This window comes from Leuciscus leuciscus (genome assembly GCF_965113295.1).
Source record: "Leuciscus leuciscus genome assembly, chromosome: 11".
Taxonomy (NCBI): Eukaryota; Metazoa; Chordata; class Actinopteri; order Cypriniformes; family Leuciscidae; genus Leuciscus; species Leuciscus leuciscus.
Genome location: NC_138735.1, coordinates 24,593,047 through 24,606,455, shown reverse-complemented (window position 1 = coordinate 24,606,455; position 13,409 = coordinate 24,593,047). Strand labels below are relative to the sequence as shown.

The window sequence follows — 13,409 nt, the reverse complement described above, 5'->3', positions numbered from 1 at the left end:
TTATAGCTATTAGGACTTTGAAATGTGTTAGAAATAGGAAATCAGAGTTGACTCTTTCTATAGGTCTGAGCCTTTAATCTGCCTTTGCTTTAGAAGGCAGATGGGATTTTACACTCATATAAAGATGAGAAAGAATAAAAAAGGGGGTTCACTGTGAAAACAACCAACATGTGGCTGTTCATCTTCTGCTTCAGACATGCAGGGCCTTTTTATAGGCTTTTAAACACCCACCTGTAAATCAGAATAAGTACATCACATGTTATACATTAAAGTAATTAATGCAGTATGTTCATATATACTGAACTCTCACACAATCCAGTAACACAAACGCAGTAGTTTTGCTGTCTTTTTAGGATTCTGAGATTGTTTTGATCAAGACTTAGCACTCTAACGTGGCTTATTTTCATTGGACGCATTAGCAAACATGAAAATATGTTTTAACATGATAAACTTGTGATCAGGATTGCTGTTTCTAATTCATCTGTACTGTATAAAACCAGCTATACAGTTTACCTAACCATCAAGTATGTAATGCACCCAAGGGTAGATTACATTCTAAATAAATGCTGTATGCTTTGCTAACCTCTCTCTCATCCTCTCCCTGTGTGCAGTACCCAATTGGTGTTGAATATGGGGATTTATTTGATTATTATGAGGGAGCGACCCCCACAGCGACAGATGAATATTCTGAGCCGCAGGTAAATAATGCAGGAAATGTGTGATGTGTTTATGTCAATCATGAGGTAGCCACACCCCCTTTTATTGTCCTATTTACAGTACATTACATGGGCAAAAGTATGTGGTGTGGGCTGACCGGTGTATGGGTCTGTCAAGTTGTTCCACAGTGGTTTCTTGGTGGCATCCTGTGATGCTGACAAGTCATCGAGCAGTTTGGTACACCCTGTACTACTGGAAATGTTTGTTTAAGGAGATTATATGGCTGTATGCTATACTTTTACTCTTTTTTAACTGTAGTGATTTACACTACAGTTCAAAAGTTTGTGGTCGGTAAGATGCTTTAATGTTTTTGAAAGAAGTCTCTTATGCTCACCAAGGCTGCATTTATTCAATCAACAATACAGTAAAAACAGTAATATTGAGAAATATTGGTATAATTTAAAATAACTCCTTTCCATTTTAATATATTTTAAATTGTAATTTATTTATGTGATGGAAAGCTGGAAAAGAAGTCTTCAGAGTCACATGATCCATCAGAAATCATTAAAATATGCTTTTTTGTGCTCAAGAAACACAAATATATTTTCTTCAGGATTCTGTGATAAATAGAAAGATGAAAATCACAGAATTGTTTTTGTAACATCACTCTACTGTCACTTTTGATCAATTTAACGTGTAACATTACTTATAATTATCAATATTAAAAACATTAGCATTTTTAAACATTTTTGATACATTTTTACTTTCAGGATTCTTTGATGCATTCAAAGTTCAAAAGAACAGCATTTATTTGAAATAATATAAAGCATGTAAAAGCCACTTTTGATCAATGTAATACACCCTTGCTGAATAAAAGTATTATTTTCTTTCAAAAACAATAATAATCTTACTGACCCCGAACATTTGAATGGTAGTGTATCCCAAGTTATCTTGAACCTATCCAAGTAAGCCACATTTGAAGAATAATAACTGGATCTTATTTACCTTCTAACATGGATGCCTTGATGTGTTGTGTCTTCTTCCCTTCACCATAACCTTTTTCCAGAGAGTGAAACGTAGTGTCTCCATGAAAACGAAGAGGACGAGAAAGTCCCCTAAGTCTTTTTCCAAACCCTATAAGTACCAGGAGCAAAAACAGGCTAAAAAGTTAGCCCCTAAGAAGAAGAGAGATGGATACCTGCCATCAAGAAACGTCATTCTAGGGGTAACAGTACAAGTGTAGTTCGTGTCAGAACCCATCAAGATCTCTCTTTCAGTGAGGGAAATCTCTGATGATAGTCTGAGCGTGCCGTCCGCTACTTTTCCCTAGATGCTGTCCTTGCGGATCCGGTCTGTAACGCTTGTGGAACTGCTTGAACTGTGTTAATTCCTCCTTTCTTATCTTCTTCCTCTTTTTTTCTCACTTTGAAACTGCTATAGCTTAACAATGTAGATGGGGAGTACTATACAGACAGTGAACTTGACTACGGAACAGTAGATGCTTCCAAAACTCGGTCTCCTGTCGCAACCACTGGACCAAACCAGGTAATCTTTTGATTATATACTTTGACAGTAGGGGTGAGGGTCTCTAAAATGTGGGACAGAAAGAGGAATATTCCAGGCACACGTCTTATAAGGAAGTATTTGATTGAAATGACAAAGACAAAACAACAATTCATGGCAATTGTTTTGTGTTTTTTGACTCCGGAACTGTCACTGCAAGGGAACTGTTTTATCCAACAACATAAAAGCTGATATTCACCATGAAACCGCCAAGTTCTAAATTTAGCCAATCCACTTCCTGTCATGTCTGAAACTTTGGACATGTCTAGAATATCAAGTATGTTTCTCAGTGGATTGACTTTTAGTTGGTTTTCAGCTTTCTGTTGTGGATGTTAATGATGTTTAAGGCTGGATTCAAGAAAAAAACAGCAATGTATGAATGATCAACCATCCTATCTAAATCTAATGCAGTGATATTTTGTCTTAGAATTGATTGCTAAATATGGACAGGTTGCCGATTTTCTAGCCCTGAATATCATTGAGAAGATGGCACATCCTATTCAAAACAGTTCCCTTAGTAAGTGACCCAAAGAGGGCTGATGTTGAAGCGTCCACATGCTAATATGTGGACCTCTGATGAAGTAACAAAACATCATAGCATTAGTCCCTGTTGTAATCTGGTTGAATAGTTCTAGCACTAGTTGGCAGAACTATATTCAACAGAATCGAGCTCTTTCACAGCCATTTAGATGTACGTATATACAGATGTTTATCTTTGATATTGCATATCTTATAATAAGCTTGAGTGTGTTTTTCTCAAATAAAAAACAGTAAGAAATTGTCCCATGTGCTAAGTACATTTTAGGACAGAAAAAATACCTTTTGTAATCAAATGCAGATTTCAGAGACACACTTTTAGCTGATATGATAAGTTCATTTAAATATGATATTTTCCTGCATTTGATCACACAATTAACATTCATAAACACTGCAGTGTGATTTATTTCTGTCTTCTTTTTTCACCTCTAAACATAATTCCATTTTACCATTATGTTTATTGTGGACAAAAGACAGGAATATCCTAATGTCTGTCATAGACTTGTATGTGTGATTATTAAATTATTAAATATAATAATGTTTTTTATATAATTAACACTTCATCTGTCTCTCGGCTAATAACACACAAAAATGCAGCCAAAATTTAAACGTGCACGTTACTGATTATCCCTGTCCATTACTGTAACCTATGCAAATTGTCATTTACACATCCACAAATAATTTGTGCCATAAATTCTCATCAATTGATCAAAATCCTTTTATACAATCCAAATCATCCGAAATATTTTCATTGAATGGGACAAAGAATGTAACCCCAGCTAACAGGGAATATTCTCCAAACTTTAGCTATGTTTAGCAAACTTCATGAAATCTTTTAGTTGGACGTTCGTCTAACATTTTTTAAATGTTACTACTTGTTAAAGAATGTTCAGAGAACATTCAAAAGTAACAATCCCATAATGTTTAGAAATGATCAAATGGAATGTTCCATTAACATTTTAATTTTGTTTGTAATTCAGAGAACATTCAGAAATAAAGTTTGTATAACTTAAAGTTAGCAAAACGTTCTTAAAAACATATTTCCTTTAGCTGGGACCTTGTTGCTGCCAAAAATTGATGTGATATTCGTAGTAAATATCTCTCATACAATTAATTTTGCTTTTGCTTTGCATACAGTAGTAGAATAGATACGGTAGTATTTGCTTTAACTGCTTAAACTAACATCCATCTTCCCTCGAACTCCCTTCCCCTCGACCCGGCCGCATTGCTTGGGTATAATAAGGCTGTGGAAGAGGAAGTTTTCGGTGACTATGTCACTGAGACGTCCCAGGCTGGTCTGGATGCGACCGCTGTCCCGGAGGCCGTGCTGCCCAGCGGCACCGCCGACCCCGTCGGAGTGGACGAGTATGACTTTAAGGAGTATGATCTTAAGGAATATGATGTGACTGGGCTTGACAAAAATCAGTATGAGTACGGGGCGTATGATGAATTTGGCAATGCGGCTCCGAACCCTACGTCCACTTATGAGGACAGTTTTGGGCCAGGGGTCGCCGCCGAAACCGACATCGATGAAACAGAAGTGACGTCGGACGTAAGTATTCCCCTCCCCCAAAATGAGGGTGTCGTCCTGCAATCGGGAGTGTTGGATGTGGGAATCTAGCATGCATTGTTGGCTTTGTAGTGCACCATTTTGCATGGGGTCCATTCATTTTTCTGTTCAGTGCGTTTGTTTACACTAATTTCTGTCCTCTGGATGTTATTAGCATGTTTTGAAGCACACAGACCACTGCACTTTTCCCTCTTGTCTGTATTAGTTTCGCATTATAGATCACATTGATTCACAGATCACTTACATTCACACTCTCATACCTGAGACCCATGGAGCTGCTGTAGATTACACTCCCTGACTGTCAGCACCTTATCTCCCATATTGCCCCAGGACACAACAATTACCCCATACCACAGACCCAGCTGTCTGCTCAGACACACCCTTCTCCTAAAGAAGCTCATACTTCCCCTCCGTCAAACACTCCAGTACCTGTATCTTATCTATCTTATCTATCTGTCATTCTATCTATCTATCTATCTATCTATCTATCGTTTTATCATTATATGGTTATATCTGTCATATGTAACCTCTCTTGTATGTTTGCAGTTGGGTAGAGGTGCTGATCTGGGTCAGAAAGGAGAGAAGGGAGAGCCTGCAGTGATTGAGCCAGTGAGTGAGACGGCAATTCTGGATTTTTTTATTTTTTTTTATCGCTTTGTCATATTTTTGTATATATAAATAAATACAAATGTATTTACACAGTATTGCTGTAGCTGCTGTTGTTTAGGGTTGTGATGTTCCTCCATGTTCAAAAATGGTAGTGAATGTGCTGGGCAAACTCCATATATAGATATGATTCCAAACTTGATTGGTTGATTGGCAAGATTGGGATTCCTTTTACATATCTTTTACAATGGTCGGCCATTTGCCAATTTAACAGACATTACAAACATTCCTTGTCAGATATTTATGGAATATACATGCATGTCTGACAGATTTTGATAACTGAATGGATCATTTTGCATGTGATGGCTCACACGATGAAAAAAAGCTGTGAAGACCTTTGACGGTTTTGCTGAGAATCAACTCATCAGTTTTGAACAACAAGCCATGTGCATTTAGTTATTTTTCAAATTGTAGACAATTGTACATTACTGTTTCGCTCACATCTTCCAAAATACATACAATTTACTTCAATCAATAAGATATTCAAATATGATGTGAACAAGAAACTAATTGTTCAGAGATCTGAACTTACTTAATAAATGAGAAATGAGCCAAAGTTAATGGATATTCATTTATTAATTTGATGTTTTTGATTGTAATTCTGATTTTGTTGTCTGATTCATAGGGCATGCTGATTGAGGGACCTTCTGGACCACCTGGGCCTGCTGTAAGTTACTTGCATTTAGGTTTTTTTTACCTGCATCAGTTATAATATGAAATATTCAACCGATGTGTTCTAGTGAATTTCATGAACAACAAAATGATCTAAATTCTTTTGTAATTGGGTTATCATTGTGATCAGATCTGTCTGTGTTTATTTCTGTTTTTGTTTTGTCTTTAGGGTCTTCCAGGCCCTCCAGGTTTACAGGGCCCCCCTGGTTCGGCCGGAGATTCTGGCGACAGGGTAAGAATTTGTTCCAGTCTCCGAATCCAGGCTATGTTTACATATGATGATCACAGTTATTTTCAGGATTTTAACAAAGGCTTGGTTAACGTTTAGGTCTCCAACTTTTTCTATCATATTTTGGATTTTGTTTTACAGAAATTGAATTAGTCTTTGACAAGAAATGAGACACTGATTAAGTGACCAAAGAAGCATGTCAAATGAAATGTGTGATGAACAGCTGCGACACAAAGAGAAAAGCTTAAGCCTGATATGGGTTTGCTGGAGACTAAGTAAGAAATGCTTAGAAAAAGTCTTTCTGTAGTAAACTGCAAAGACCCCTTGTGTCAGTAAACAGTACATAATGCTAATTTATTCTGAACCGGGTCATGGAAGATTCCTGACCCTAAGGGCACATTTACACCCTCTCTGACATATTAGGTTTCAGATGTGAAACTCTGAGCTTCTTTTTTAGACACACAAATTAGAGCAAGATAGTAATAGTGAATACAGTAAGTACATCGGGTAAATCGGGACAACATTTCTGATTAAATGCACCACAAAACTCTATCAATTTCTCTATGCATAATACATCTATTGCTCACAATCTTCTGTCTTAAACTGTTTGAGGATAATTATCAATAGGGATTTCCAACCAACTCCAAAGTCTATCTGGCAGTCAGATGTTAGGTTTGTGTTTTGGGTATTACACATCTACGTAAAAACACACTCTACTGAACAGCACACACACACACACAAGAATGATAATGATGACACTCACTTGCATCTGAGTATAGGCTACTTAAGTTGTAGACAGATAGTTAGTAGTTTACAAGTAGCCTAAATAAAGGAAAGAGCACTACAATAGAGGATTTCTAAACAACTAAATGCAAAAATGCATATCATTAAAATGTCGGACTGAAATGAACATTGAGTACTTCCTGTTAAGATTTTGTCCATAATGCAAAAACTAAGGGCCGGTTCACACAGAATATGTTTTTGCTGTTAAAACCGTGAGATGCACGTTGGTTACCCTGTGAACCTTGCCAAGTAAGACATGTTCCTGGATCAACATACTTTGTTGATAGTGGAACAACATTCCTGTCGGAAGTTTTAGTCCAAACCCTGTCCCTTCCTATAAACCTAAACCTACCCATAACTTATTCCTAAAATCAGAGGGAAATGATAGGTGAACAGCACTGATGTAGAAGCACTTAACCCTGGTTTTAAGCCTAAAATTGACATAAACTGTACATTTGTCTCTCAAATCTGAGTGGTTGATTGGAATGTTGTTCCAGGATCAACAAAGATGTTGACCCAGAAACATGTTGTACTTGGTGAATTCACTTTTACCGACACTGGTCAGTGGAATGGAAAAAAGTGCAAGAGTCTAGAGACTCGTTTTTTAAAAATGTTTAATTTCTTTTAACTTGAGCACCGCGTTTTTAGAATGCTGTCATGTGCGAGACGCTGCAAAGTACTGCGAGCGCAACGGTTAAAGACGTTCATCTAGTGCTATTTACATTGAAAAACAATGGAAAAGTAAAGCGCAGTGGAAGGGAAAATAACATTGTGTTTGACTTTTCAAAATGTGAAATGACTTTTAATATCCTTTATTAGTGTTATTTAACATCTGCTAACCCAAGCTAAACCTGTTGCAAAAGTAAAAGCCTTTCTTTGTTTGTTGGAGACAACATGGAACCATCTGGACGGGGAATATGAAGTGTCATTTAGGCAAAAGTAATTGTTACACAGTGTGTCCCCCCTGTGCTCATGAGCTTGGAAATGAAACCAATCAGTATCTTTAAAATGGGCAACTCCACTTAAGGGTAATGGAAGTGAGAGGTCTCTCTCTCTCTCTATCGCTCTTTGATCTTCCTCCCTTTCTCATTCCTCTCTTGGCATTCTCTTACCTGGGTGTTGTCAAGTCAAGAAGTGTCAAGTTACTGATTTATCCCATCTCTCTCTCTCTCTCTCTCTCTCTCTCTCTCTCTCTCTCTCTCTCTCTCTCTCTCTCTCTCTCTCTCTCTCTCTCTCTCTCTCTCTCTCTCTCTCTCTTCCTGCTTCCTCAGGGTCCTCCCGGCCGCGCTGGTCTTCCCGGAGCGGATGGCATGCCAGGACCCCCTGGTACTATGCTGATGTTGCCAGTAAGACCCCTTAATCCTCCAAAAAATCTTCTGCTACACAAGTTTCATGCATCCATTCAGCAATAATTCATACATTAAAATAATAATAGCATACTTATTTAGAATATATGATTTTGTAGTAGTTTTTAAAGGGAATTAAAATCCCACTAAATATTAATTTAGCTGTTTTTTCATATATGTGACTCTGGACCACAAAACCAGTCACATGGGTCAATTTTGTGAAATTGAGATTTATACATCATCTGAAAGTATGGTTTGTTAGGATAGGACAATATTTGGCAGAGATACAACTATTTGAAAATCTGGAATCTGAGGGTGCAAAAAAATCAAAACATTGAGAAAATCGCCTTTAAAGTTGTCCGTTTGTGTTTGTGCTGCATTCACTCACAAAAATAAATGTTTTATATATTTACGGTAGGAAATTTACTAAATATTTTCATGGAACGTGATCTTTACTTAATATCCTAATGATTTTTGGCACAAAAGAAAAATCGATAATTTTGACCCATACAGTGTATTGTTGGCTTTTGCCACAAATATACCCGTGCGACTTGTGACTGGTTTTATGATCCAGGGTTACATATAAGTTCAAAATTATAATGATTTTTTATATTTGAATGACTTACATTATAGTATAGTGAAGAGTTATAAGCTACATAATGAGACATAAATGCAAATAATGACTGCATTCTTTAGAACATATTGTTGTTTTCAAAATGTATTGAAAATCATCTTAATCCTAATTAAATATTCATAATGTTGTTTTTCGTGTTTGATTGACTTAATATTTATAGTATAGTATGCAACTGAATTAAGTGTTATATGTAATGATGATAGGCTAAATTCCATCTAAATCCTTATTTATTCATTTATTCAAATCCTATATTATTCATAATATTTATTTTCGTATTTGATTAAGTTGGATTGCACAGTATAATATAATATAGTATAAAATGTTATAATGATACATGCAATTGCAAGATATGAAAATAATGACTGCATACTTCACTTTAGAAAATATTTTTGTGATTTTAGTCATATTTTTATATTTCTATATGTTAGTAGTAGATTTTAAAATATTGAAAACCATCTAAATCCTAATTAAATATTCATAATTTAGCTTCTCGTATTTGATTAACCTAGAATTTACAATATATTACAGTATAAAATGTTTTAGATAATGACACATATACCGTATGAAAATAATGATTGCATACCCCACAAACATGTTGTTTAGTAGTTTGCGGAAGTATTGAAAACCATCTAAATCCTAATTAAATATTCCTAATATTGATTTTCGTAGTTGAACTTATTATTTACTGTGAAGTACACTGTAGTATGTAGTGTTATATGTAATGATGGTGACACAAAAATGAAAATAATGACTGCATACTTTTATAAATATTTTTGTGATTTTTATATTTTTATATTTACATTTTTATATGTTAGTAGTAGATTTTAAAGTATTGAAAACCATCTAAATCCAAATTAAATATTCATAATTTAGCTTCTCGTATTTGATTAACCTTGAATTTACAATATATTACAGTATAAAATGTTATAGATAATAAGGACACATATAAAATAATGACAGCATACTTCACTTCTTTAGAGCATATTGTTTAGTAGTTTTCAAACGTATTGAAAATGCCACCTAATAATCCTAATTAAATATTCAAAGTGTTGCTTTTAGTGTTTGATTGACTTAATATTTATAGTATAGTATATGATGGTGTGAAATGTTTTTTTCTAAATGAAAATGATCATTAATACTCTGCTGGTGTTTGACAGTTCCGTTTTGGCGGAGATGGGGAAAAGGGTCCGGTGGTGTCGGCTCAGGAGGCCCAGGCTCAGGCCATTCTGTCCCAGGCCAGGGTGAGTACGAGACCAGGGCCAGGCGAGCAGAATTAAAGGGCCAAATGGCCCCGGAGCTTCAGCCAGCTGTTTGCTAAGGGGGGAGGTGGGGTGCTCTTGACTGTTTGTTGGGAAGAGGTGGAGCAATGGGTCAAAGGGTGGAGAGGGGATTTGCTCCGGCCTTGTTTGCGCTAAAACAAGAGTGAAACGGAGCAGCACAGGCTGCTTTGACTCTGCTTTGACACTAGTTAAAAATACTAGCAAGGTTCACGACCCGCAAGAGGCCGACCCTGACAGGTGTTGCAGATTAGTGTGAGCGCTCAGATCTGTCCTTGACAAATGCACACACGGCTCCACCTCCTCTGGGTAAAGAGAGTAGATGTTCGCCAGTCGTGATTGATGATTTCGATTTTTTGGTTTGTGTCCGCAGCTCGCCATGAGAGGTCCATCAGGTCCAATGGGTCTCACTGGAAGATCTGGCCCAGTGGTGAGTTTCAATGACCTCATGACCTCTGCAGAAGTCTCACCCAATCAGCCTGGGAATGACCATTTGACTGACTGGAAATCTAAGCAATGCAATTTAATGTAATGATTCAAAGTTCATCACCACTAATTATATGCAGAACACCATCACTGTCCCATTCATTACTCAGCCCTGCATATTCCCAAAAATAATATCAGTATGCTGAATTGAAAAATAGCAATAAAAACATTCCATCATGTACAGTTTTACACAAATTAAGAATGAAGATTTTCCCGTTTATATATACTGTATGTATCAGCTTTAATGCACTTATCAATTATTTTTTTTTATTTTTTTTAAAGGAAGTCAAATGTAAATATTTTAATTGCAAAAAGAATAATTCAAAATGTGTCTTTTAACTTACAATACTGAAAAGAGTGGAACAATATGTTCAAATACTTAATTGCAAAGAACTTTACATAAACATAAGGTTATAAATAAGCTTTTTTCCTTAAATATGTAATTTTCTGTCGTTTTTTGCATTTTTTTCAGTCACTGGCCATAATTCTAACCTTGAAATCAGGATTAGCCATAAAATAATGTCATATACAGTATGTGAAAATGGGCTGAGAATTGAACAAATAGTTCTATCCTGGCTCAGAGAAAAATAGGATTCATGTATTTCAATGTATAATAAAAGACTTCTTCACAGTACAAATGGTTGTCAAAAGCAAAAATGCAATGACATTCATTTTTTGAGAAAGTGTGATGTGCTAGAGCGATACCATTATTGGATTTCATTCAGCAAATATGATATATAATTTTTACAACTCAGATCATCCCACCAAGGGGGATAATGTCCGTAGGCTCCAAAATCTTAGCACAATATCACAATATATTTTCTTTTACTGCTTATTCAATGAGTAGAGAGGCCAGGTAACCAGATTAATGAACTGTCTGACCTGTTGAAACACGATGGGCCAGTGAACTCAAGCCTAACCACTTCAGGCGAGAAATTATCCAGCTCAGATAGAACAAAACTAATGACAAAAAAAACCTAAAATAAGCATGAAAACCATAGTCATGTCATACTTATCCTGCATAATTGACTGAGACTTTGAAAATCACGAGAACTGTTAATGGCTAGTTGCGAATCCTCAGATGTGTCATTTGAAAAGCAGACAAATGAGAATCTTTGAGTTTCCAAATGATTCCCTATGGTAGGGTACAATTTTAGGAATAAACTCTTAAATTATCTTTTAAATTAGCCATAAAAAAATAAAAAAACTAGGACTGTCTGTCTGGCATAGCAGCAATTTTAAAATCATCTGTTTCTCAGAGGCATGTGGTGCGGTGCTAAGAAAAACAGCAGAACTACTATTTTAACTTCTGTACTTTTATTCTGGGCTTATTTTTATGCTCTAGGAGAGTGCAGAATAATGTGGAATTGTTTGTGCTGTGAAAGATTGCCATCTGCTGTTTGGTTGTATATAGTGCAGGCATTTCAATCTTTCTGTAACTGTGTTAAAAATGTGTTGGTTTGTTCTAGTCTTGGTCTAATGCATCTCTCTAATGTCAAACACATTCAGGGTCTTCCAGGTCCTTCTGGACTGAAGGGAGAGGGTGGAGACCCTGGTCCTCAGGTAAGACACAGCGTTGCTCACCACCCATCACCATACAGTCCATAATTACAGAAATACTTACCTAAATAATCATGTATCTTTCCACCATAGGGTCCAAGGGGTATCCAAGGCCCACCAGGGCAAATGGGAAAATCTGGCAAGAGAGTGAGAGATTTCTCTTTATCTTTCACACACACATATGCATTTCTTACATTTTGGTCAGTGGATAGATACACTATGGTTCCCAGTATAATCTCTGATCTCTGTGACAGGGGCGTGCTGGAGCCGACGGGGCCCGTGGAATGCCTGGAGAATCTGGATCTAAGGTACAATAAATATTTTCACCCACATTTATGCCATACTATGCTATTACAGACAGTATTGTGCCATTATACAGTATATAAATATATTGCTTGACTGTTTTATCTGGTCTTCTTCACAGGGTGACAGAGGTTTTGATGGGCTTCCAGGTCTGCCTGGTGAAAAGGGACACAGGGTGAGTATGAACACATACAGAACTATTCAATAGACAAATACTGTAAAATCAGAGTAAATGATCAGGGTTGTATAGAGGGGGTTGTAAAAAGTAGACGAAGAGGTTCACAACAATTGTCCAGCTTTTGCTAATTTCTGTATTATCTCTTAGGTGGAACTTTGTGGTAACTTTGTATATCGTGTTAAAATAAAATCAAGAAAAAAAATGTATACAATATGCCACAAACAAGTTAGTTTCTTCATGTTGCATTATCTCTACTTAGGCTTTGATTTAGCTAAATTATGGGCTTAAATACATTAATTCAAGCTGAATTCTGAATGATTATATTGCCCAATTCGTTTAACTCACATTTTTGGTAATTTCCCATCCATCCCCACTATAATTTGTCTAACTTGCTTCCAAACAGGCATATAACACAGCTTCTTTTTATCAAAGTATTTTGCGGATTATTATCATAATGCTTTTGATTAGCATTTTTATATTTTGCTAAATTTATATTAGCAAAATTGTATATTTCTTTGCAATAAATGCCATGTTTTTAAACAAAAAGTAACAATAATTCAAGGTACAAAAAAGCTACATAATTCAATAATTCATCATTATTTTGGTGCATAAAAACTGATTCAGTAATAAGCACCAACAAACAAAAATTCTCCTTTATAATAAATATATGGTACTGAGAAGAAGTAGAAAGAGCCTCCTATTAGGAAACCCTACAGTAGGGTATTTCCATGCTGTTCCCACCTCAACAAAGGTAATAATTATAGGGATCCAAAATGGCTCCCTAGATCACTTGCAAGCAAAGGTGAAAAGATTATATATTAAGTTAGATGTAATAAAGTTTGATGTCTCTTTATGACAGGGTGAGAATGGTCCTCCTGGTCCCCATGGACCTACCGGAGAAGACGGACCAAGAGTAAGTGCTTTTCTGAATTTTCATCATTTTCATCA

The 13,409-nt window shown here is 36.1% G+C and overlaps 1 protein-coding gene across 3 annotated transcripts in view; it reads left to right on the top strand.

Annotated features, from left to right (window-relative positions):
- Positions 1-13,409, top strand: part of col11a1a (collagen, type XI, alpha 1a) — a 71,631-nt gene that overhangs the window by 18,749 nt on the left and 39,473 nt on the right. Inside the window, exons 6-19 of one of the 3 annotated variants that reach the window (XM_082184427.1) lie at positions 612-698; positions 2,098-2,202; positions 4,001-4,309; positions 4,874-4,936; positions 5,619-5,660; positions 5,835-5,897; positions 7,949-8,023; positions 9,815-9,898; positions 10,308-10,364; positions 11,930-11,983; positions 12,074-12,127; positions 12,235-12,288; positions 12,405-12,458; positions 13,321-13,374. In XM_082184427.1, coding sequence (XP_082040553.1) covers positions 612-698; positions 2,098-2,202; positions 4,001-4,309; positions 4,874-4,936; positions 5,619-5,660; positions 5,835-5,897; positions 7,949-8,023; positions 9,815-9,898; positions 10,308-10,364; positions 11,930-11,983; positions 12,074-12,127; positions 12,235-12,288; positions 12,405-12,458; positions 13,321-13,374 — 1,155 coding nt within the window. Of the gene's footprint in view, positions 1-611; positions 699-1,723; positions 1,883-2,097; positions 2,203-4,000; positions 4,310-4,873; positions 4,937-5,618; positions 5,661-5,834; positions 5,898-7,948; positions 8,024-9,814; positions 9,899-10,307; positions 10,365-11,929; positions 11,984-12,073; positions 12,128-12,234; positions 12,289-12,404; positions 12,459-13,320; positions 13,375-13,409 lie in introns of all 3 variants that reach the window. The other 2 variants (XM_082184428.1, XM_082184429.1) reach the window with 2 other exon arrangements.